Source organism: Mandrillus leucophaeus, unplaced genomic scaffold (assembly GCF_000951045.1).
Source record: "Mandrillus leucophaeus isolate KB7577 unplaced genomic scaffold, Mleu.le_1.0 Scaffold1232, whole genome shotgun sequence".
Lineage (NCBI taxonomy): Eukaryota > Metazoa > Chordata > Mammalia > Primates > Cercopithecidae > Mandrillus > Mandrillus leucophaeus.
Window position 1 is genome coordinate 336,352 of NW_012100677.1, and position 25,997 is coordinate 362,348.

General features: G+C 38.5%; 1 protein-coding gene across 3 annotated transcripts in view; it reads left to right on the top strand.

Annotated features, from left to right (window-relative positions):
* Positions 1–25,997, top strand: part of ELAVL4 (ELAV like neuron-specific RNA binding protein 4) — a 155,668-nt gene that overhangs the window by 34,235 nt on the left and 95,436 nt on the right. The window contains exon 1 of one of the 3 annotated variants that reach the window (XM_011971636.1): positions 21,848–21,938. The exons of 1 other annotated variant lie outside the window; for it this stretch is intronic. In XM_011971636.1, the coding sequence (XP_011827026.1) occupies positions 21,930–21,938 (9 nt within the window). In that variant the 5' untranslated portion in view covers positions 21,848–21,929. Of the gene's footprint in view, positions 1–21,847; positions 21,939–24,227; positions 24,351–25,997 lie in introns of those variants that run through there. One more of the 3 variants, XM_011971631.1, reaches the window with a different exon arrangement.

Sequence of the window (25,997 nt, forward strand, 5' to 3'; positions counted from 1 at the left end):
TGTGATGTTCCCCTCCCTGTGTCCATGTGTTCTCATTGTTCAACTCCCAGTTATGAGCGAGAACTTGCAGTGTTTGGTTTTCTGTTCCTGTGTTAGTTTGCTGAAAATGATGGCTTCCAGCTTCATTCATGTCCCTGTGAAGGACATGAACTCATCCATTTTTATGGCTGCATAGTATTTCATGGTGTATATGTGCCACATTTTCTTTATCCAGTCTATCATTGATGGGCATTTGGGTTGGTTCCAAGTCTTTGCTGTTCTGAACAGTGCCACAGTAAACATACGTGTACATGTGTCTTTATAGTAGAAGGATTTATAATCCTTTGGATATATACTCAGTAATGGGATTGCTGGGTCTAATGGTATTTCTAGTTCTAGATCCTTGAGGAATTGCCCCACTGTCTTCCACAATGGTCGAACTGATTTGCACTCCCACCAACAGTGTGAAAGCGTTCCTATTTCTCTACATCCTCTCCAGCATCTGTTGTTTCCTGACTTTTTAATGATCGCTATTCTAACTGGTGTGAGATGGCATCTCATTGTGGTTTTGATTTGTATTTCTCTAATGACCAGTGATGCTTTTTTTCATGTTCGTTGGCTGCATAAATGTCTTCTTTTGAGAAGTGTCTGTTCATATCCTTTGCTCACTTTTTAATGGGGTTGTTTGTTTTTTCTTGTAAATTTGTTTAAGTTCTTTGTAGATTCTGGATATTAGCTCTTTGTCAGGTAAAGAGAATAGGTAAAAGTCATGATTTTACCTATTCTCATCTATTGTCTCCATTAGAGCACTCTTTTTAGACATTATGCCTTGATTTTTGGTGTGAAAGACATGGTCTTCATTTCCATACATGAGTTTGCTAGTAAGAATTAGGCATTTGATCTCTAACTATGGAACAGACTTTCTTTCCTGTCTCCTTTCCTCCTTCCCTCCTTTTCTTTGTAGCTACCTACCTGTCTGCCTGTCTAACTATGTACCTGTGTACCTACCCACCTGTATTTACAAATCAACCTTCATTGTGCCTTGTACCCGGTGAACCAATGTGAACTTCAGATAAGCTAACCTGTCAGAATGGGGATTACCCTGGGATTTTGGCCTTTTTGATAGGGAAGGATGAAAAAGCATTGGCCAGGAAGTTTAGCTCTCCTATAGAATAATACCAACAGCCATTTTTTTTAAAGAGATGGAGTCTCACTCTCACCTAGGCTGCAGTGCTTTGGCATGATCATAACGCCCTGTAGCCTCAAACTCCCGCTCAAGTGATCTTCCCACCTAATCCTCCTGAGTAGCTGGGAATACAAGCACACACCACTGTACCTGGCTAATATTTTTTATTTTTTTATTTTTTGAGACACTGGGTATTGGTTTGTTGTCCTGGCTGGTCTCAAACCCCCAATGTCAAGTGATCCTCCCGCCTCAGCCTCCCCCAACTGCCATTTCTTGAACACCTACCAGATACCAGGCATTCTATAAGACTTTTTAGGTACACTATTACTAATTCATCAAAGTAGTTCACAGGTGAGGAAATTGAAAGCTTAAAGAGGTTATGTACTATGTAAGTCATCTAGAGCCTTTAAGGTTGAACTATAACTTGAATCAGGTATGTCTGACTTTAAAGCTCCTTCCTCTCTCACTGGATGAGCATATATCTAACTACCTGCAGATGGACACTAATGCTCTTCAGCCTTCTCTGGGTCTACTAGTTAGTTTTGTTGTGACTAAACATAAAATTTGGGGAGAAAACTCCATATTCAAAAAAGTAAGCAAATCAAGCATTTCTCCAGGGCACAGCTGCTATTTTCACACTTTCTGAGAAATCTGAAAATCAGTATTGAAATCGAAAGGAAAATAATGGTTACTGTGAATTTTTAGAAGTTTCTGAAGGTTGTTTTAGGACCACAATGGGCAGCCATGTATCTTAATTTTGCATTTTGTAAAGAACCTGCGGCATTGTTGACACCCCTGAAAGGTCAATAACAACTTGTTTGATATTTCAAGTTAATTGTGAGTTTCTGCATTTTTGCATAGCTGAACCTTTATTATTAAAAGGTCCCTTACAAATGGTGCATTCCCCTCATTGTTGAGAGCTGCCTTGAATGCCTAGTATGCCAGTGGAAATACATTTGTTGCAGTGGAAAGGCATTTGACTTAACACAGCATCGTTAATTTTTCTTTAACCATCAGAACATTTTTAAAAATCAAGTTTGTGTTTTTCTGATTATGAAAGAAGCAGCACATGTTCAATGTTAACAATTAGGAAAATATAAAACAGCATAAAGATAATAAATCATCCATGATCTTCTTACCCAAGAGTAATTATAGTAGTAATTTTTTTAAAGTTCTTTAAATAAGGCGTGTTTACCATGTGTGACCTTTGTTGTAGGGTAGGTGACATAATTCTAATTTTATAGATTTGGTAACTAAGCTTAGAAAAGTTAAATAATTGTCCTGCTTAGTTTACAACATTCTGTTTTTCCCTAGTTCCAAAGCCTGTACTCTCCCACATAACCGCTGGTAACATTGTAGATTGTTTCCTCCAAGTCTTTTTTTATGTATGTTTTTTCATGGCTGAGATCATACTGTGAACACAGTTTTGACCCTCCCATTTACCCTTAACATAATGGTATAAGCATTTTCCTTATACAGAATGGCTCTGCCTCCCTCCCTGCCTTCATCTCATACCTGCCCCCTTCTGTCTTGCATGCCACACTCCAGTCATATTGGCCTTTTTTCTGTTCCTGGAACAAGTCAAGAATGTTCTTGCCTTGGGACCTTTGCACTGGCCATTTCCTCTGCCTCAAACACTCTTGTCTTAGATCTTAATGACTCAATGGTTAGTTTTTTCTCATCCTTTAGGTGTCAGCTTAAACGTATTAGTTTTCCCTGAAAGTCTTATCTCACATAGGTCCTGTTTTCTTTCTTAGCACTTGGTGGATTTCCTTCGTAGCACTTGTTATAACTTACCATTAGTTCATTTTATTCGCCTTTTTATTGTGTTCTTGTATCACCTTCACCTTTATAGGTCTGGGTCTAACATGGACTTATACATGATGCTGCATTGAACATTTTTCTATATAAAACACTTTATCATTATGATAGTTTCATAGAGGTTCAAACTAGATCAAAGTGTAGGAACATTTTGAGGGCTCTTGCTCCACATTACTGCAAAAAATTCATCCCAGCATCCCAAAGTGTATACAACTGTGAGCACTGTGTGGGGGTGCCAGTTTCACTGCACCCTTGCCAGCATCATCAGTTTTTAAAGTCTTAGCTATTTTGATAGGTGACTCAAACCATGCCTGCACACTGTAGGTGCTCAGTAAATTTCATTTGCTAAAGGGATGATATATAAAGTTGACATTTGGCCTGAGTTCCAAGAACACCCACATCCTTTCCTGGACTCCTTTTCCTTTGAGGTCACACAGAGAATATAAGTACAGAGAACAGCAGTAGCCAATGCCACGGCATACACCTATAATCACAGCACTTTGGGAGGCCAAGGTAGGAGGGTGGCTTGTGGCCAAGGGTTCTAGAGAAGAGCGGCAAGTAAAGGTGCCCAGATTGGCTCTATTTTCAGCCTTCATAATCTGGGCAGGATCTTCTGAAGACTTTCTTTTGCTAGGCCTAGAGGTAGCCATTGCCTAAAAATACAGTTGCCCCTTGCTCCTTTTCCCCTAAATCTATATCCAAATAGTAAGGAAGGACCTATTCAGAGCAAAGAAAGCATATTTGCATTGTCATTGCTGGTATAGACCTGTCCAAATGCCATTTCATTATTATCTCCTTGACAGATGAGGTACCATTTTTATTCAGATATCTAATTAGCAAATGCTTTAAAAATTCATCATATTTAATGCATGGCATGGTAAATACCTCTGAGAGTTTAACCCAATATAAAGCTCTTGAACCTGACTATATTTACAGCTGCAAGCCTCCTTCTTAGGGAGGTAGCGAAGGGGGAGATAGATGCAGAGATATCCCCTTAGTATTATTTTCATGTATGAGTCTTAAAACTAGTTATGAGGGTAGATGTTTTCCCACATGTCTGTTCACCAGTTGTAAGTCCTGTTTGGGGTAACTGTTTGTGTGTTTTGTCTGAGTCTTTTTTGTCTTTTGTAATACATTTATGTGAGTGCTTTAAGTAGTAAAAGCAGTGATCTTGCTTTTTTTTTTTTTTTTTTTTTTTGTATCTTTGGTAAATATTTTTCCAGCTTGTCTTCCTTGTAACTTTTTCTGTTTTAGACTTCCTGAAGTACATGTAGGCCATTCTGTCAATATTTTTCCTTGTTAATTGCTCTTAAGCTTATAAGAGACCAAGACTGGCTAATGGGTTACTTTTTTTTCCTGGTTATTTTATGGTTTAAGCACATCTTGCTTAGAAGGTCCTTTCTACTTGTATAAAAGAACGTTGAAATTGTATGAATTGTAAATACCTGGTTCCATAGCATTTTCCTTGAAATTGGGAAATTTGTCTAGTTTGACTTTGAAAAAAATAGATTTCAAAATAAGGTATAACTAGATAAGATTTAAAGGTATTTCTTTGTTTAGTTCCTTGGAACCATTCAGTTTTTTTTTTATACTCTCTCTGCTCTGTCTCCTGGAATAGTATGCGGAGGAACCCTTTAGCATACTAATATAATAAGGATGCTTTTTATGGCTTAAGAGATCTTGGGAATCCTTGGGAAATTGTTCAGTGACTCTCTGCAATGGAATTAATGTTTTAAAGCCAGAAGCATGCATTCTATATAAGAAATATATTTTCAGAGCTCTTCTTGCTATGAGCTCTCCAACCCCTGCCTCCTGCCACCCTGGGAGTGGTGTACCCTCCACACCCCACACCCTCCACCCCCAGATAATTGGATTGGAGCTAGTGTTCTTTGTTGTTTGCTTTTCAGAGAGGGGCGGTTGTGTATTATATTCTGGAAGGAATAGGGACTGCTGTAGTATGAGTGCATTCTCTCGGGGACTCTGCAGATCCAAGGCCAGTTCTTCATTCCGAACCCCTCAAGTCACTCCTTGGCCTCTGCTGTTCTTTAGCTAAAGAAAGAGATTCCCATTGTTCCTATCTATTTTTTCCAAAGGGAGATTGCCATTACTGAAGAAGAGGGTGGGCTTAGAGTCAATCTATTATCTTTTGGGCTTAAAACTAAAGAAAATGAACCCATGATTCAAGGATATCTACTTCATCATTTATTATTTTCCTTATGAAAACCCCCCTGGAGCAGGATAATCTTTTTCTAATCACTGTACTGAATGGATCCCCCAAAACAGCCAACCGGAAATGAAATTCTAAAACATGGTTTATTTTAAATTAATTTATTTTCTTTTTTAAACCAGCTTGGTACAATGAGGAAGCAGAGAGGCACAGAAAGGGCTAGGGACTTAGCCAAGGTGACAGAGCTAATTAGTGACAGAGCGAAGATGCTTGCTGTTCATGTCTTCCACTCTAGTACTTTCTACTGTCTCTTTTCTCACAATCTTCAGAGATGCATGGTTTACAACTGTGGCTATGAACAACAGACTACATCTTCTAGATTGTATTTTTTTAAACTTAGCTAAAACAACCCATTGAAGATAAATATATTTTAATTTTTATAAATTTCACCTTAGCGATGTGACCTAAAATGTAACCACCTCAAGTAGATCCTTTTTTTTTTTTTTTTGGAGTTTTTCTCTTGTTGCCCAGGCTGGAGTGCAATGGTGTAGTCTCGGCTCACTGCAACCTCCACCTCCTGGGTTCAAGTGATTCTCCTGCCTCAGCCTCCCAAGTAGCCGGGATTACAGGCACCTGCCACCATGCCAGGCTAATTTTTGTATTTTCAGTACAGACAGGGTTTCACCATGTTGACCAGGCTAGTCTCAAACTCCTGACCTGGTGATCCGCCTGCCTTGGCCTCCCAAAGTGCTGGGATTACAGATGTGAGCCACCGCACCTGGCCTCAAGTAGATACTGAATTTTCTACATGAAAAGTTGCTGTGGGCTAAATTGTGTCCTCAAAATTCACATATTGAAGCTCTAGCTCCTTGTGTGACTGTATTTGGACATAAGGCTTTTGGGGGGTAATTAAGGTTAAGTAAGGTTATAAGGGTAGGACCCTAGTCTGATAGGATTTTTGGCCTTATAAGAAGAGAAAGAGAGAGATCTTTCTCTCCACCATGCAAGGACACAGTGAGAAGACAGTCACCTGCAAGCCAGGAAGAGAGTCCCCTCTAGAACCCAACCATGCTGGCACCCTTATCTCAGACTTCCACTCTCCACAACTACAAGAAAATACGTTTCTTTTGTTTAAACCACCCAGTCTATGGCATTTTGCTATGGCAGCCCAAGTTGACTAATATAAAAGCTTTATTGTCCCACTAAATTCTGGTTTCTAGACCCAGTAGACATACAAATTACAAGATCATTGAGGCTGATCTGTGTTTTAGAAAAATCATTCTGATAGTTCCTTTGAGGCTCTGTGTGCCTTTTGTGTGATTGAGTTGTGAGTGCTTCAGAGCACTTGCTTTAATTGTAAGGAATAGCTTATTGTTGACTGGAAACATCCTGGCTCACAAATGAAATTGATGAAAGCTAGCCTGTCCTTCACTGAACCAGGACTGAAGGATGTATTAGCATTGTGATGTCACTGTGGCCAGAGGCCTTTGCTGGACTGGGAACTCACTTCTGAGTTCCTGAAATCACTTAATTATAGGCGAATGCACATAATACCTGAACAGCATCACTGAACTGTTTTTGTCTTCCCTGCCATGCTGACTTATTCATTAACATTTGTGTAAACCATCTGAACCATAGAATCCTTTTGGGAGGTCCTCAAGCTCATCTCTTCTATCTGTAGACCAACTCTTCCTCAAGCATCCCTAACAAAACTCAGAGGCTCTCATCTTCGCCACTGAAGAGTTGGTTACCTTGAATGATGGATTCAGCTGATGTCAAACTTGGAAACAAATATTAACAAATATTTAATGCAACCTTGGACAAAGTAAAAGATCTAAAAATATGTGGTCTCAAGCCTCTTAAACTTCTTGAAATCAAAGAAAACCAACTACTGGCCTGAAGGTCTTGGCAGCATGGTAATGCTACTTCCATAACATTAACCACCAAAAGCCTTTCATCTCCAAGGATAGACAGGCTCCTTCGATCACTCAGGGCACTAGAAACCAGGAAACAAGAAAGGGCACCCACCCACACAGCCAGCCAGCACCTCTCATATCCTCCCACAGACCCTGTTCTCCAAATACTAGACAGCAGAATAATCTGTTGAGCCTTAGTGAGTGCCAGGATGTTTCAGATCCATTCATATGACTGTATTGGTTTTACTCAGGCTTGGCAAGTGTTCTTTGCAGAAGGCTGGGTATAGCAATAGCCCCATTTCACAGTTGATGATACTAACCCATAGCCAAGCTTGAAGTCTCCACAGCAAAGGAATTGAGCAGCTCTGACTAGAAGCCACCTGAAAGTGAACGAGCTCCTCAAATATTATCTGCCATTCTGCCACACTACCAGGCACTAGGATAAAGAGAACCAGAAATGGTCTCTGGCTTTGTAGAATTCTCAATGTAGCAGAAAAGAAAGACTCATTAGAACTTGTCATTACAGTGTGAAAAGTGCTGTAATGTTGGAAAGGAAGCAAGGAGTCTATAGGAGCAGAGAAGAGGGTAACCTAATGCAGATTCTTAAAAACTGGCTAAATTAAATTAAAGATATAAGGCATTATTAACTTTAAAGGTTTTCCTTTTTAGATTCCAGGGTGATCTCTGTACCTTCTAATACAGTTTAAAAAAAAAAAAAAAAAACTTGATTTTTAAAAACTTTGGTTTAGTTTCAACATTCTCTCATGTTGGCTTTTAAAAGCCTCTTTCTGGCTGGGTGTGGTGGCTCATTCCTGTAATCCCAGCATTTTGGGAGGCCAAGGTGAGCAGATCAATTGAGCTCAGGAGTTTGAGACCAGCCTAGGCAACATGGCAAAACACCATCTCTACAAAAAAGTTTTAAAAATTAGCCAGGCATGGTGACATGTGTCTGTGGTCCTGGCTACTCAGGAAGCTGAGGTGGGAGGATCACCTGAGTCCAGGAGGTTGAGACTGCAGTGAGCCATGATTGCACCACAGCACTCCAGCCTGGGCGACAGAGTGAGACTCTATCTCTAAAACAAACAAACAAACAAAAAGCATTTTTCTAACCCTTTCTGTTTTTAGAATGGGCTTGGGGAATGGGGTTTATTTTCTCAGTGATGCCATCAGGGGTGGGAAGGATAAGGCCAAGTGCAGTGAGACTACAGCTGGTTGCTAGAGACACCTACAGAAGAATAGCTAGATGGGGAAACTTAATGCCTAAGACATTCAGATGTTTAAGAGTCATGTAAAGGCCTCAAAAGCATTTGAGATCCCAACATGTAAAGTACAGGAATTGTTAGGCTGGTATTTGGGCATCAGAGAGTTGGATGGAGGTTGTGAAAAGGTCTGCCACAGAGGACAGTAGGAAGGTTCTGGTGCTGAAATCAGTGGGGAATGACAGAGGCTAAACAGGCTCAGGCAGAGGTTATGTACAACAACTGAGTCTCTTTTTTCCTCCTGTTAAAAAGTTAGTGATTTTATCTATCTCAAAGTTGTCATAAGCTGTAAATGAAACTCTCACATATAAAAAGACTAGTCCTTGAAAAAATCCCCACCTCTCCTTTCTCATACCCCTTTCCTCTGCATTCTCACACTACTCTTTTTCACTTTTCAGAAGCCAGTAGTGTAGAGAAAGAGCTATTCTAAAATATTCTATACAATGTGTGCCACTAGGCTTCTAAGGGAGATGGTGATGTTGTAACTTTCAAGACACTAGTATTGCAACTGAAAAAAAAATTGAACAGTGTATATTAGTCATAACAGGCCAATTACTGTAACAAACAACCCTGAAATCTCAATGGTTTGATACAGTAAGGGTTAGCTTTTGCTCATTTCACAGTTCAACATAGGTCCATAGGATGCTGTGCTCCACTCAGTCATTCAGGGACCCAGGTGCCTCTCATCTGTTGGCTCTGTTCTCCTTTAGGACTTCAGAGTTCTCCCTTGTACCCTTTGCATCTACTTGGTAGGCAAAGGAAGAGAGAGAGTGAAGATAGCACATCATACAGAAATTGTTAGAGACTGGTCTTAAAAGTGATGTGCATCACTTCCACCCACATTCCATTGGCCGGAGCTCAATCACTCAGCCCCACTGTAGTCTAGCTGTATGGCTAGACACAAAAGGAAATAGGACTGGGTGGACATTTGGCAGTCCCTGCACCGCAGTCAGAGGTAGCCCAAAACAAGGCAAATCATTGGAAAAGTAGCGAATGAGCTCCCTTTCACTGAAGGTATGTAAGCAGAGTCCAATGACCCCTTATTTCCCAGTCCTACTAGGGTAAGGTGGGGGAAATTTAAGCTAGAAGAATGCAGAGGACCTTTCTGTCTCTGAGGTTCTCTGATTCAGTAAAGCAGAAGGGAATTGGAGCTGAATTACCCATCTGAATTTCCGGTGACTTAAACTGAGTTCTTGGAGTAGAAATAGAATGTTGAATTTCATTTCATGAATTGTTCTTCCAGCTTGACGTATTGGAGATTTTTAGCACGCACGCTTACACCTGGCTGCTCGCCACCTTCTGCCATTGCAGATACGCTTACAGGAAACCGTAAGTGGATCTGCTTTTGATGCTGGCAGCGTCTTACTAAAATGCTTTTGCTGGCATCATGGAACAGGAGCAGAATTCAGCTGGGACCAATAATGAGGCTATTTAGAAAGTTCTCTCCTCCACCCCCTGACAAGGCAGATGTGGTGGGGTTTTTCCACTCCCATTCTGTCGATGGTGGCCAAAATTAGTTCAAGGCCATCAGGAGTGTTTAGACCTCAAGAGTTGAAACCCCAGACCCATAAAGAGGACAAATCCTCTTCCTCACATCTAGCAAGAGAAAAAGAAACTCACCCCCAAAGACTCCCAACACAGAAATTTGTCACCTATTTTCTCTAACAGACCTGGAAAAGGCACAGCCACGTGTCAGTTTGGAAGGAAAGGAAGCATTGACCTCCATTAAAAATATCTCCAAGTAATTTAAAGTTGCTAATGCTTTTCTTTTCCTGAAACCATGTTATATTGAAACAACATTTTCTTCTAAGCACTTTCACTTCTATCATCTCACGTTAAAATCCCCAGCCATTGTTGTGTGAGGTAGGGATGTCGTGTTTTATCCCCATTTAATAGATAAGACTTCTTGAGGTACAGAGAGATTAAGTGACTCGCTTAAGGTCTGTGAGACATGTATGCAAGATGAGTACCCAAATCTCTATACTTCCAAACTCTTTTGCCTAAACCACACAAGGTTATATCAGCTGATGGGTTTTTTGGCCATTCTAGTTCACTGTAACTGACTCTACTAATCTGTTGATCCATTAATCCATCTGTCCATCCACAAACTTGGTACCAAGCATTGTGCTTCAGATACAGAGATAAATAAGGGTCTTTGCCTTCACAGCTTAGTAGGAAAGATGGAAATAGAGATAAATAAATGACAGATACAAATACATATATAGACAAGTTATAATGGGTATATGTGTGGGGAAGGGCCAGGATTGGAAACACAAAGAGAGCATGGTAAGTTCTTCCTTAGAAGGTCAGGGATGATGTCACAAAGGTGACATTTGAGCTGAATTTTATAGGTGTATGACCATCAGACACACAAGGGGTCAGGGGGCATCCCAGGCGAGGCACCAACTTGTGCAAAGGCATAAAATGTGCCCTATGCAGGGATGTTCTGGCATGTTTTGGGATGGTTTTAGACAGTAACGAACCCTATAGGGGCACCCTGGCAGCATTGCTGAGCTAAAAGTAAAGGAAGATATTCTGTGACACTCATGTGCACCCTTGTTCCTGGACTCATGTGGCATCTCAGTTCTCTGACTTTAGGGAGTGATTTGGGTCTGACCCACACAATTCAGTCTTTGATTATGTACTCTTGCCTTATTCTGCCCATGTTTTCATCATTAGGCCTGGGCTCCCTAGTCTGACTGTAAAGTGCCAAGGGACTGCTTGGTGATTTTTAAATATTCAGAAATCAAGCAGTGAGCTCAAGAGAATATTAGCAGGATGTAGCACCATGAGAGGGAAAATATATGAACTTTAGTTCAGTTAGGTAAACCAGCACCATGCCAGGCATGGAGGGCACAGATGTTGTTGATGTCAAAGAGCTTGCAGTCTTGAGTGGAAGGTAGACAGGGAAGCTAGTAATCACAATTCAATAAGGACAAGAGTAACCTATGGAACAAGTTCTGTGAGAGCTCAAATAGGGAATCATTAATTCTGCCTATTCTCACTCCAATATAAATTCCCAGGGTAGGGGATTTTGTGTGCCTTGTTTATTGTTGAATCCACAGTGTCTGGCACACAGTAGGTGTTCAATAAATATTTGCTGAGTGAATTTATTGAAATTAATGCTTGAACTTTATTTATGATCATCAAGCATAAGAAGTGGGGACATGTATTCCAGACAGAGAAAGAATAGCTTGAGCAAAGGAACATACATAGGTGTAAGTTTTAATTTGCCCAAATGTTGTTTCCTTGAATGTACTGCCAGAGAGCGTTCTTATAAAGTTTGGGTATCATTGAGATTTCTGGATAGTGGCCTTTCTTTCTTTTTTTATTGTTTGTTTGTTTTTAAGCTTTTGATTGAATTCTCCCCACACATTACTGTGCTAAGTGTCTTGAGAAGATTGACTATACCAGCACATTTTAACCAGGGCCTTTGTCAACTGATGTCCTTTTGAACTACCTGCATTAGGTTGGGCATTGTTGCATCCTCTACCCTCATCTCTTTGTTGGAAACCACAGTGGCTATCAGGTGAAATTGGTCATAGGTAATGTGACCGTGTGACCTGGTTTGCCAGTACTGGTTTATGCCTGTTGTCTTGTTGTAATTATTAATAGAGACTCCTTGCACTCTCAAAAATATCTGGGTTTGACCAAGAGAAGGAAGGATCCCTTCTCTCAAGCATCAGTCAAGAAAAGTGGTTGATGTAGAAAGCCCCACTACCAGATATCAGGAGCACTAATTCAATGCTTACTCAGCAGATGTTTATTGAATGTGATTCTATTCTGGACACTTCAGGGACCCATAAGTATGAACAAAATGTGGTCTCTCCTTTGCCCTTAATTCAAAGTGATGATTATACATATCCTATCTTTCTCATGGTTATAAGAATAACACAGTAAATACTCTGTGAATATTTGTTGAATGATTATAATGAATAAATAATGTATGTCATTTAACCTCTTTCTTAGTTTTTCTTATATGTCAATGCAAAGATAATAATAACAATATCTACCTTATACGATTGTTGTGAAACTAAGTGAGTAAATACATATAAAGAGCTAAGAGTAGCACCTGACACAGTAAATGCTCAATAGATAGCAGTATTGTGTGAAAGCACTTTGTAAACACAACAGAGATACTGATAGTTGTCTGCAGCTTAAAAATGAGAAAAGCAGCTATTTGGAAACTTTGTCCAGCAAAGGTTGCGTTTGTTAATTTATTTAACTATCATTTATTGTGAATCAGATATAAGCCCCACCCTCAAGGAGCTCAAGTGGGAGAGACAGAAATGCAAAAAAGACTATGAATCTACATACATTTATGTCATAAAACCATGTCCTATAAATTTGTGGGTTCTATTAGAGGTCTGCTGGGTACCACTTTACAGACCACTCATTGACAGTTTCAGCAGAAGGGGTGGATGTTGATTACTATTAATCAAGGAAGCAATGTGGTTAGATTGGAATTTAAGAAAGGTTACTGTGGCTGGTAGATGGTATACATTTAAAACTGAAGGCAAAGATATGTTGATGATAATAATTCAAGACAGGATCAAGATACCAGCTTTATTTTCCCAGTCCTCTCTCGGTACTTGTGAAACCTGTGTTGTCAACCTTGAGTGTTTCCATGGTTAATTGTTGCACTTCATGTTTCTGTAAGTAAAGAATAATTAGCTGATGCAGTGGCTCATGCCTGTAATCCCAGCACTTTGGGAGGCCAAGGTGGGCAGATCACCTGAGATCAGGAGTTCGACACCAGCCTGGCCAACTTGGTGAAATCCTGTATCTACAAAAAGTAAATAAATAAATAAATAAATTAGATGGACTTGATGACGGGTGCCTGTAATCCCAGCTACTGGGGAGGCTGAGGTGAGAGAATCTCTTGAACCCGGGAGGCAGAGGTTGCAGTGAGCCTAGATTGCGCCATTGCACTCCATCCTGGGCGCCATAGTGAGACTCCATCTCAAAAATAAAAATAAAAATAAAAAAAGAATGGTTAGGAGGAAGATTAATTGTGAAGCATTCAGGTAGGTGAAAAGTATGAGAGGAGTAAGCACTGCTCTCCTGTATGCTTGGGAGGCCTCAGCAATGGAGACATTCCATTTGGGATTTCAGAGAGCAATGACTGTCTGCTTCAAAATGAAAGTAATAGACAAGGAGGCTTGAGTTAAGTGGAAGTGCTAAGGGACTTGCCTAAGGTCACATAGCTAGTTTATGGCAGCATTGGTGCTCAAACCCGTCTTCTGACTCCCAGTTCAGTTTTCTTTCATTATAGTATTATTTAGACTAGACTAGATTAGTCCCTTCACTGATTGCTGAGTTCCTCAGGATGCCTCAGGAACTGCTAGGAGGACAGCAATGTTCTATTTGTTTATATATTGAGGGTTTTCATAAAATTTTGCTTAGAAAAAAGCACTTGCTGTAAAAAAAAAATGTTGAAAATAAATCATCTGAAGCTACAAATTGGCTAAATAGCCTGAAACTACTGTAGTGTAAAACTATATACTCTCCTTTTAAACTACTTTTATATTTATATAATATATATTTTTTACACACACACATACATACATACATATTAACTAATATCTGCGCCTATATAGATACTCTGTTAAGTACTTGTACTTCCTAGGGTTTTCCCAGAGACCTGGTTGTATAGATCTGAGAATATGGGCTACAATATCAGCAGTGCCTTCCTCTTTTCCATAGCTTTCACACCATCCAGACCTATTGGAGTTCTCTGTGACTGAAGACTTTCCAGCTATGGAAGCACAAATTCAGGGGCAAACCCTCACATTATTCACCAAATAAGGTTGCAGTCAGAGCATCCCCATCTCTATCAATAAAACAGTGCCTGTGTTGAAAGCTCATAGCATGAACTCAATGGATTTGTTGAGTTTGAAGAGCAACTTCCACTTTCAAGTTTTTGGTTTTTGTCACTTGAACATTTCTAAGAGGAATAATACCTTCCTTTGGCAGAGCTTTCTCACATCAGAAAAAAATGATTTTGTGGAAAGGTGGATTCCAAAAGTTTTTGAGTCATCCTTGGGATTCATCTATTTTTCATGTATTTCTAAGAAAGGCCATATCTCAGCCTGCCATACGAATATATTTGTTTTACTTTAGCAAATATTTATTGAGCACCAACTGTGACAGCCACTGTGCTCAGCTGGAGGGAAACAAAGATGAATAAGAACAGTCTTTGCTCTTGAGTACCTTGAAAACAGGTGGGAGAGGCAGACCTGTAAACAACTGTGGTAATGCTCTGACGGGAGTTCTGTGGTGTCAGGAAGAACAAGCTAGTATGAAAGCTCAGATAACAAAGAAGCTCATTTTGCTTAGTGAGGCTGAGGCCTTGAAGGATGAGTATGATTTTCCAGAGAGAAAAGGCACTCTAGATGGAAGAAATGACAGCAACAAAGACAAGTGTTGTGAGAGAATAGATTGTCATATCTAGAGCTGTGTATATGGAAAGAAATGTCTTGGAGGTATCAGGAAACTTAAATAAAGACAAAATTGTAAAGAGCCTTGAATGCTGTACTGAGTAATTGGACTTGAAAAGAGCAATAAGGATCTTAGAAAGAGTTTTAGGCAGGGGAGTAACAGAACATAGGGCAAACCGTAAGAAATTGACCATGTTTGACTGCTTTTAACCTATAAAAACAATTTCATGTTTCAACCTAATAAAAAATAGTGAACATTTTTGAGTAATTAGCAGCATGTCACACCCCATAATACATACCTTACATGGATTATCTCATCTAATCCTCACAAGTTTAGGCATTATTGTTGTCCCAGTTTAAATATGACACTACAGTTCAGAGAGTATCTTTGGACTTAATCAAGGTCCTGGTCCCTGACTTTTAAAAGCCCATGGTTTTAATGATTTTTAACCAACCATCTCCAGTTCTGCATTTTATTAAAATAACTTGGTTAGGCACAGTGGTACATACCTGTAATCCCAGCACTTTGAGAGGTCAAGGCAGGAGGATCGCTCGAGCCCAGGAGTTTGAGGCCAACCTGGGCAACATAGTGAGATCTTGTCTCTACTAAAAATAAAAATAAAAAATTAGCTGGGTGTTGGAGAAAAGGCCTGTGATCCCAGCTACTCAGGAGACTGAGGTGGGAGGATGACTCGAGCCTGAGAGGTCAAGGCTGCAGTGAGCCATGACCACACCACTGCACTCCAGCCTGGGTGACAGAGCAAGACCCTCTTTCAAAAAGAAAGAAACAACAAAACCTCTGGTGACCAGACTGGGTGTTAGAGGAACATGCTACTATCCTGGCTCTTTCTTTGAGGCAGATTTAAAAATCTTCTTCAAAAGCTTAATTTCCCTTTAGCCAGCATTATTACAGTGTAAAGTCAGTTGAAAATCTGAGTAAACCCTACTGAATTAAAATTGCTAATTAAAAACTACTTATTTATAAACTCTGACATATTAGAGCTGGCAGAGACTTCAGGAATCATCTAGTTTCATTTCTTATTTACTCAAGAAGATTCAGGTCCAGAGAGGAGAAGTGGTTTGCCTGAGGTCATAGAATTACTAGTAGCAGAGATGAAACTGGCCTTGATGTCTCCTGGCTCTTCCTTTTATGTTCCTGAGTGAATTAAAATGGATCTGACTTTCACAAACATGCACCAAGCACTTACTGTGTATAAGGCCCATTGTTCTAGGTATGTTCTTCAGTTCTCTTACACATGCAAATGTGTACAAATTTATGTTAGGTAGATGGTTCAGTTTGGCTAACTACTGATACTATGTCAAAGATATGGGGGAAATCTGTCTTTTAGCTATCCATATCATGGAATTGGCACACATAAATTGATAATAAATTTTTAATAGTGAAGATATCCATTAAGATTACTGTTCTACGCCCTTGTGTGTTTTGTTTTCTTTTGCCCCAAGGTATCCATGTGCTAACAAATAATAAAGAAAAAATTTCAAGCAGGAGTTTTTACATTATTTGAGTTGTGAAACCTTGAAGATGATGTAAGCATTTCAAAATCCTTGAACAAGATGTAAGTTTTAATAATATGCATAACATATATAACACACATTTACATTCATAGGATTTTTGAAGGCTAGAGAACTTTTTTGCAAGCATTCTTATTTCACTAACAATGGAAAAATACTCAATGTGATGATTATTTAATTATCCCACGGTTCCTTTTATGGATAATGAAGTGGGCAAAGTAGGTATCAAATAATAAAATTAGTAAATACTCTTTATTCACTCTTCTTAGTAAGGGAGGAATAGCAAGTGGTTAGATTGAATAGTGAGTTCAATATCAATAACCCTTTTAAAATAACTTGTGTAATTTCTATAATGACCTAGGAGTAACGATGACTTAATTTTAAAAAAAAGGAAAAGTTATGTTTGTGAATAATTTTAGGGAAGGACCAGGGCTTTTCTAGACACTCAAATTTTGTAGAAGCCTAGCATCATTATGGTTACCTCATAATATCATAAAGGAAGGTTAACATGAAATAAGCACTTGTAGCAAACAAGGCTTTGGATGTTGTAATGTTAAAACTTCTGTTCAAAAACCTTACATTAAAAAAATACTCATCTTCGTTAAAGATGTGATCCTTTTCACGGAGGTATTTTGAACTTGAAGCTGCTGTTGCTAAGGGGTTGCTACGGGAAATGAGCTACTCAGCATTAATGTGTAACTTTACTCTTCTGCTTAAAAGTAGTTAAATCATTTCCCCAGCTTTAGAGTCAGAGAGGGGAAGAACTAAAAAGGGTCAAGTGGAGAGTTGCCTCTTTCTGACAGTTATATAGCATGCCTCTCTTGTTTTCCACATATTTTTATTCACCTCTCATAGAGAAAGGAAGCAACCTTTCTGGGCATAAGAGAGTTGGAAACTAGACTACCAAGTAGGGCAGGGCTTGTAATAAATGTAGAATGTCCCTGGCCAAGGCAGAAGGGAAGTGCCTGACCACTGAAAGAAAAGCAGCCATGGGCTGTTGATCTAAGGCTTCTGCTGGTGACCAACCTCAGGAAAGGGATTTTTGTAATAAGTCAGGGTTAAGGATGACTTGATAAAGAAAGTTATGTATTAGTGAATAGAGCATTGACCACCAAATAACTATACCGTAAGCAGTTGGTTCAAATTTTTTCCGAATTATTTGAAATCAATAATTTATGTTCTTTTCTTGAGTGTCCACCATATTCCAGGTACTGTTATTCTGTGTGCTGGGGTTATAAGGCAAATAACGTACGATTTCTGCCATGCAAACTCACAGTACAGTGTGAAAGTAACAGTGAACTGCCTGGGTGCGGTGGCTCACACCTGTAATCCCAGCACTTTGGGAGGCCGAGGCAGGCAGATTACCTGAGGTTGGGAGTTCAAGACCAGCCTGACCAACATGAAGAAGCCCCATCTCTATTAAAAATAAAAATGCAAAATTAGCCGGGCGTGGTGGCGCATGCCTGTAATCTCAGCTACTCGGGAGGCTGAGGCAAGAGAATTGCTTGAACCAGGAAGGCAGAGGTTGCAGTGAGCCAAGATCATGCCACTGCACTCCAGCTTGGGCGACAGAGTGAAACTCCGTCTCAAAAAAAAAAAAAAAAGAAAGAAAGAAAGAAAGTAACAATTAACTATAATCCATTGAATGCAATCTGTAATTGAATTGTTTGAAAATTACTGAGGTCTAGAATTATGTTCACAGTTGGATTTTTAATAAATAAAATTTGGAAATATTTGTAAAGATAAATGTTTTGGGACTTGAGCAGACAATTTCATCTAAAGATCAGTCACTCTCTACACCACTTCCAAGCATAGGGAATGGAATAGCACATGCACAAAATAATGTAGACAAAATGTTTCCCTTGTAATCCTCATAGGACCAGAGTTCTATTATCACCTGGTGGCAGAATAGTGAATTTACAGGCATAGATTATTTTGATTGTTACTGTTTTAAATGTCAATAGAAGTCAAAGATATTATTTTGAATGTTAGTTTTTGAGTATAGAGTAACACAGAAAATAAGACTTAAATATCTTTAGATTCACACTTTTCTATATAAGTTGGTATGTTATAGAGAAAAGACTGTGGATTGAGGCTGGGCATACGTAAGCATGAAACCTAAATTGGCCTCTTCTTATTAGTTACATGATCTTGAGAAAATCAATTAAATTTTGTAATCTCTAGTTTTCTTATTGGAAATCTCAGAGTTGTGAGATTAAATGAGATTTATAGGCACAGCACCTACCATAATGTTCAACACACAGTGAATGTTCCATCAATATTAATTCTTGTTCCTTTTATAAAGAACTTACTGAATAAGAGGTCTGCCCTCCCACAGTAGTCATATCATAATATCCCTCTATTTATAGCTTTTAAAAATGGAGGAGGTTGGAATAGATTCAGAGGAGCCCTCACAGGGATTCTGGCTAGGATGCGATGGCTGTCAGTATCTCTTTCCTTTCCCCCTACCCCACCCCTATTCTTATATGAAAAATATTCTGCATTTTCCTAGCCCATTCTTATCATTCTTTGGACCTCGCCTCAGTTCAGGCTTCTCCCATGAAGCCTTCCCTTCCCCCACAGGGGGAGGCTTATCAACTATCTCTAACACTTAATTTTGGTATTTTTTTTACATCCTTCCTTAGGCTATTAGGATTCATGCGTAAAAAGGAAAACTCCTTCCCAACCAGATTTTAAGCTCCTTGAAGGTGGGGACTATGACATCTATTTCTTTCTTTGTTCACACCAATAATTTAGTACTGAAGTTTGCCCACAAGACTAAGTAAATGTTTATCGGCAGCAGGCACTTTTTTATTAGAACTGGAACAGACCATTCAGCCTTTGTTAGTTATGATTGTCTTGTTATTCTCTAGTTATTTTGAGAGTCTTTATATAATATCTTCCTCAACAAGATTGAATTATCCTGAAACTAATACTAATTTATGCATTTCCTCCCATTCTGCATATTAGTAATAATTGCTGCCATTTAGAATGATGCCTCCACCAAGCCTATGTATGCTGTTTTTTCTTTTTTATTTTTCCTGGCAACAAACCATAAGTGAAGTATTATTGTGCCTATTTTACAGATGAGGAAATTGAGGCTTATAGAGCCTAACATATCATTTTTCCTGAAGGAGATGTTCAGCAACCCCTAGTTGAATCAAACAGAATGGGCCTTGGGATAGTACTTGAAGTGTTAATGAGTGGGACTATTGATCTTCCTTCATTCCCTGTAACTCAGCACTGCTTGGAAATAAGGATATATAACTTAATTCAACTACTGTTTGTTGAGCAACTACTGTATGTAAGGGGTTTTTTCAGGTTTAAAAGAGGAAAAAGGGGTAGGGTTGGGGACTCAATCAAGTACTTATCCTGCTTTCTAAAATGTTTTGCTTTCCAGTTTTAATCTTTTGTGTTTCTCCCACTCCAGATTTACAGCCTGATCGTAATAATAGATTAAATGAGATATCTTGAGGACATACCTAGCTAACAGCATGTCACAAAGAAATCTTTTCAAGAATATTTTTTTAAATAATTTTTTTAATTTTTTTAATCTTGTTATTTTTTAGTTGAGAAAAAATTGAGCATGACTTTCACCTTCCCTTTCCTTTCTCTTCTAGTCTGTGCCCATCTTTCTCACTAACTCAGCAAATATTTACTAAGGCTGGGCACAGAGGCTTATCCCTATAATCTTAGCACTTTGAGAGGCTGAGGCAGGAGGATCCCTTGAGGCCAGGAGTTCAAGACAAGCCTGGGCAAAATACCGAGACCCCTATCTCTACCAAAAAAAAAAATCTTAATTAAAAAACACAAATATTTACTTAGCATATTCTTCTGTGACATAATGGAAGAGACATCTTACTTTTGGATAAGGAAAACACCTTTCTAGAAGTAATGCTTAGATATTATAATTGTCACTACTGTGGGGTTGAGTAAAATTGTGTATGTCAAGGGCCTAATACAGTGTTTGGTATACAGTAGACTCCTGGTAAAATATAGCGTTTTCATTTGTGCTTTAGAATTCCTGTTAATTTCTTATTTCTTCTTCTCCTCCCTTTCTCCCTTCCCCTCCTCTCCCTTTGACCTTTTCTTCCTTCTTTCTCCTCCTCCTCCTCCCTTCTTTTTCCACGGATGTACCTTCTTTGCCTTTTACATATATTCCTTTATTATTAGTTACAGAATTATAAACGAGTCCAGAATTTTTTTTAATTCCATATCAAATCATTTTTAAAAATGTATTTGACCAACCACTATATCCTTTAATGGTGTGAATAGCTACTCCATACTTTACCTGCTCAGTGCACTTAGGTTTATAAAAATTTATATATATAGCAGGGTTTTTTGTTTGTTTCTTCGTTTTGGTTTTTTATTTTTTGTAAAGCTCATCTGAACTGATATGAAAAGGCCCCAAATCCCTTAATGCAGAGACCTTCAGAAATCTCTGTGTGTTTTCACATTGACCCTGCTGAGTTTTTTAGAGGTTGTGATGAAGACTGTATCAGGGAAAAGTCCAGACAGCCATTCTACCTAAATCAGATGCTCGGATAAATGTGTATTTACCTTTTTTTTTTTCAGAATTTTGTAAGTAAGATAGTTTTCCCATACTTCAAATTTTCTTTCCCAGAAAGACATTCTAGTGCTTTAAGAGTATGGTCAAAGGCACATTTGAAAAAGTAAGCATACACTGACTCTGGAAAGGAATCTTACTTTTAGCTACTGTTCTTGCATAAGGCTTAGGAATATGAAAAGAAAGCGGGAAGATGAAGTATGAATCTACTTTTAGGTCCATTTACCTGCACAGGTGAACTCTTGGTGGTTTAGACAGGTTAGACATCCATTTGTCACATTTCCCCCTACAGTAGCATTCTTCTAGCTTTCCCACAATCTGTAGTAGACAAAACTCCTTAGGAAGGAGAAAGGCATTATTGACTATCAGGTCATATATCTCACAGAGAACATACGACAGTGAATTTCTGGTAGACTCTTTCATGTCAATCTGGTGCATCTTTCTTGCCTCTGTAGTATGTTTGCATTTTTATATGATATGTATAATTATATAATTTATATTTCTACATGACAAAGAAAAAAAAAAAGAAACCAACACCACAATTCAACAAAGGAAAATTAAGCTTTAAATTTTCTCAAAAGCTTTTACATATAGGACACCATTTTCTGGGCAGACTGATTGTATTTTTCCTAAAGAAAGAAATGCCAGCAGTCTAGGTTTATTTTTCAAGGGAAGAGGTAAAGGATAAAAAGAAATTGAACTACAAGAAAATGTCAGGTCGTAGTCACTGATGACGCTATTTAAATGGTGTGCTATTAGGGCAGAGCACATGGAATTCCTGATTTCTGCCTAACAGTGAAGAAGGGCCAGCAATTATCTATATGTGTGTGTGTGGATATGTGAGTGTCTGTTCACTCTACCTTCCCACCCCATTTTGCTAATTCAATTGAGGGGCAAGAAGAGGTAATCCAGACAGCCGGAACAGGAGGAAAAGGTCTGCAGCTGTGCTCGGAGGGACTGGTGTGAAGAGAGAGGCTCAGTCTGACTTGGAGTTTTGTGCTGTTGCACGTGAATGCTCTGGAACTGCCCTAATCGACTGAAAATGAGCCGGCTACAGTCATATGGAACAGGTCTGTTTAGCCACATCGCTGGATAGCCTGGCAGATGGTAGACCGTCAATGGGTGGTATTGATTGGCTGGATTTGCCTTAGGGTAACAAGACTTTGGGTCCTTAAAAACCCGCTTCATCTTATTTTCCTTTGTGCAACTTCATACAGTAGTGGTTTTCTCTTCTCACTCCCCCCAGTCCCCAGTATCCCCTTTTTCCCTTTTCAAATTAAAAGTCTTCCTTGGTAATCAAAATAGAGAGGTTACCTTGAGATAAACACTCTTTAAATTATCACCAAGGCAAGAAAACTTGAGAATATTTTATTTACTAAGCTGATTACATTTTAATGTTTGAAGAAAGTGACATTTTTTAATTAGTGTTTAAGACATATGGTGAGTGTACAAATTAGCTTATTTCATACAACCAGAATTTGATGAGAGCAACTCCTCCTTCTCACTCGCCAGTTAAAAATTGTCACTTGAAACTTAATATATGCAAGGAGGTTAAATGGTATTAAGTGATGCCGTCTTGACTTAAAGATGAAGGAAATAGTCACTATTGTGTATGGCTAAATACTGCCTGGATGAGCTGGAAAAATATTAGTGTCAACACTTGTGTTTGCAAGAAAATGTGGAGGTTCCAGACCTTTAATTTTGTCCAGCCAAGAAAAGAAAATCCCAGGTATCTGTGTGTGTTGGTTTCTGTTTTAGACACATGTGGAACATAGAATGGTGCTGCATGCTTTGTAAGTAATAAGATCCTCCTTAAAATCAGGCCATATAACAATATAAGTGATGTAATTTATTTTTATTCAGGTGGTTCTATATCCTTTTAACATACCCCCAATCACTTGGAGCTTTCAACTTGGGACAGTCTATTTATTCTTGGCAGAGGAGTAGATTAATTGGAATAGAGTGGTACAAAGGAGATGCCAAGTTAGCTATACATCCAAAATAGTATACGACAGAAATGTTCCACTTCGAGGCAGATCTTCGGGAAAAAGAACAGCAATGGGTAGAGATATGTGATTGGCTTGCTCTTGTGGTTGTTTATCACTATTCATTTAATTGTATTTTAAAAAGAGAGGCTTAAGATTTTGTGTGTGTGTGTGGTTTTTTTTTTTTTCAGTGTCTTTACTTCTAAGCTTTCACTTATTTCTTATTAGGAAAGACCCGTATTAAATAAACCTAATTTCTACTCAGAAGAAAAGTTGCACCCTTAAACTCTTGCCTCCGTCTTGTATGTGCTTCATCCACATGCACACTTTTGAGTTTTCATCACTGTATGTGAATATTTTTCTGTTTTTGCTAAAGAGAAATATTTCCGTGAGGTTTTTGGCCTTCCCCCTTGCTCTGTGTTGATTGTATTTTCCTTGTTCATCCTTTGCTGAATGAAACAAAGCTTGTTTGTGTTTATTCTTCACAGTTCTTATTAGAATTGGTGGCAGTGTTTTGTTTTGTTTCATTTCCTTGCTTTAAGTCAAGAGAAGGAATTTTATTTATTTATTTTGACAAGATATAGTGAGAGACAATCTTGCCTGTTAGGATGCTGGTGTTTCTCATGTCACATTTTACACCCAAAAGCTATTCCAAGGGGGAAAAAAAAAAAAGAGAAGAAATATTTTAAGATGGTTCATTTGAATCTGTGCACTCTACCCACCTGGTGGTTATATAGTGAACTGTTACTTTAAAGAGTAGTTTAAACACCAGCCATGTTTGGGGCAGGCTGCTCTTGCAAAGAGAGCAGTACATATAACAGGAGTCTACTGTGTGTGAGATAAGGGGAAAATTCAGCTCACTGACTAGAGGTTTTAATGTACGAACTCTAGGGAAATAATATATTGACTGTTCCGTGACACGCAAGAAAATTGAAGAACCCTTTGCAGACGGAGTGCTTTGCAAAGGATTCTATCTGTTTCTCTTAAAACAAAATCTGTGGCAAGATGTTTGAAATCAGCAGGACGCTTAATGCTGCTTTGTTAAATAATGAGGTAATATTTTGTCACTTTTTTCTGGGCAGCATCTGTTTTCCCCCCCCCCTTCTTTTTTTTCCCTATATTTATGAAGGATTCCTTTTTTTCTGCCTCATGGAAGTCAAGGAAATACAATTCACGCTTCCATTTCTGTTCCTTCCTTTTGGTGCTTTTGGAGAATTTGGTTGTCTTTTTTTATTTGCAGTTTCAACCGGCTGCTGTTTCCTAGCCCATTGTGCCACGTAAGGCTTCTCCACTGCGCGGAGTAGGTAGTTATTAACGCTGAATTGGCTTCTGGTACAGTCCATCTGGACTCTGTGTGGGAAAGCTGGCTGCCGGCGACTGATGCTGAGATATCTGCAACCTTTGGGATGTGTGCATGGTGGCAAGGGGCTGACTGATATGAGATTACTTCTTTTAAGGGAAATTGTTATTAATGAGTCAAGAAACTGCTCATTTATGGTAAGAGGAATACAGCGGTGTTGGCAGCCCCACAGTGCTGGGATATCATTTTTAGGTTGCCTTAGCTGCTTGAGTGAGACAAGTTTCTTTCTGTGGTGGTGGATTGTGGCAGAAAAAAAAAAAAAAATCATGCATGACTGGGAGACTCGCCTGCCTGATTCTTGAGATAATATATTGAGAATCTGTTGCTTTACAAATGTCACACACTGATGTAGCGGTCAGCCCCTCACTCTGAAGGATGAATGGTACTATTGGAAATGCGATAATAAGGTTGACTTTTCCCAACAATAGGATTCTGCCTTTGTCTTTAGAGAAAAGGCCTCTGAGGACATTTGTGCATTTGTTTGAGGATTCCGTTGAAAGACTTTAGAGTGGAGGTTTGTGGAAAAGTGATCAATATAAGAAATGCATGAATTTTTTAGCCTAGCAAAACCAGCTAGTTATTTATACTGTATATACAGCTACTATTTTGGAAAAGTGGCCAGAATATCTTTTAATATACCTAATGTTAATTTATGGTTCAATAAGTGTGCTGAGGTTAGTATGGATGGGAGAAAAGCGTTTTGTAAAATTTTATCTTTTATAACCTCAAGAGAAATCTAAGTAAATATTTTGTTCCAAGCGAGCTGTTTTTATTTGTGTGTTTGTCAGCATTGTCTTAATGTTTACTTTTCACAATATTTTAATATTGGTGGAATTGCACTCAGAGTTTATGTTGTTGATTTGGGGCACACGTACCTACTCTGTGCACATATGCTGAACCATTTAGAATACTTTAACCTGTGAATTCATCCTCAGTACACAGTTCAACAGATACTGTAGTACTATTGTGACTCACAAGACATTTTATACATTTGCTAAAGAAATTACTTTAAAAGTTTACTTAACTGAGTATTGTTCCACTTTAAGGAATTATAGTTTTAACATTTTTACTATTCTATTTCATGTATTTTCATTTCTAATAGCTGAACGTATTCATACTGAAGTCTAATGGATTATGCAGCGTACCCAACATATATTGTTTTATGATGTATCTGTATTTTCTAAAGTATGAATATATATGTATGTTTACATATGTGTGTTCATGAAACAGTATCTTGGATAAAACAGTTTTAATCTTGAAAAATGTAAGGTTATTTTATTTTCTAATAATTTTTCACAAACCCATTTTATTCTTGGACTTTGAAACCCAGAGATATAGCATATTTTTCGACCTTTATTTCTACTCTGCCTAGTTCTGTCTCACTGCCAAAGATTAAAGATTACATTGAATTTTGTCTTTGGTAATATGTGTTACCACTGTGTATTTATCAAAGAACAAATTGATTAAATTATGAGTTAAATAAACAGTGATACATTAGTTTTTGCATAGGTGTGAAGCATGAACTTCTCAGGTAAGCCACTTTAAAAACCCAAACCAGAACAAAAAATACACTACTGATGGCTTGGTAGTGTAGAGGCTATAAAATATGTAAATAGGCAGACAAGCTGTATACATCACCACACACTTGCTAAACGTCTCTCTGCAAATTTCTTAAGAGGCCAAAGAAAAAAAGACATCCCTTTGAAGGAGAGAAGCAAAATCACTTATTTAGCTAAGCAAAATGAGCACTCTGCACAGGTTTTGAAATGAGGCTGTTGTCAAAA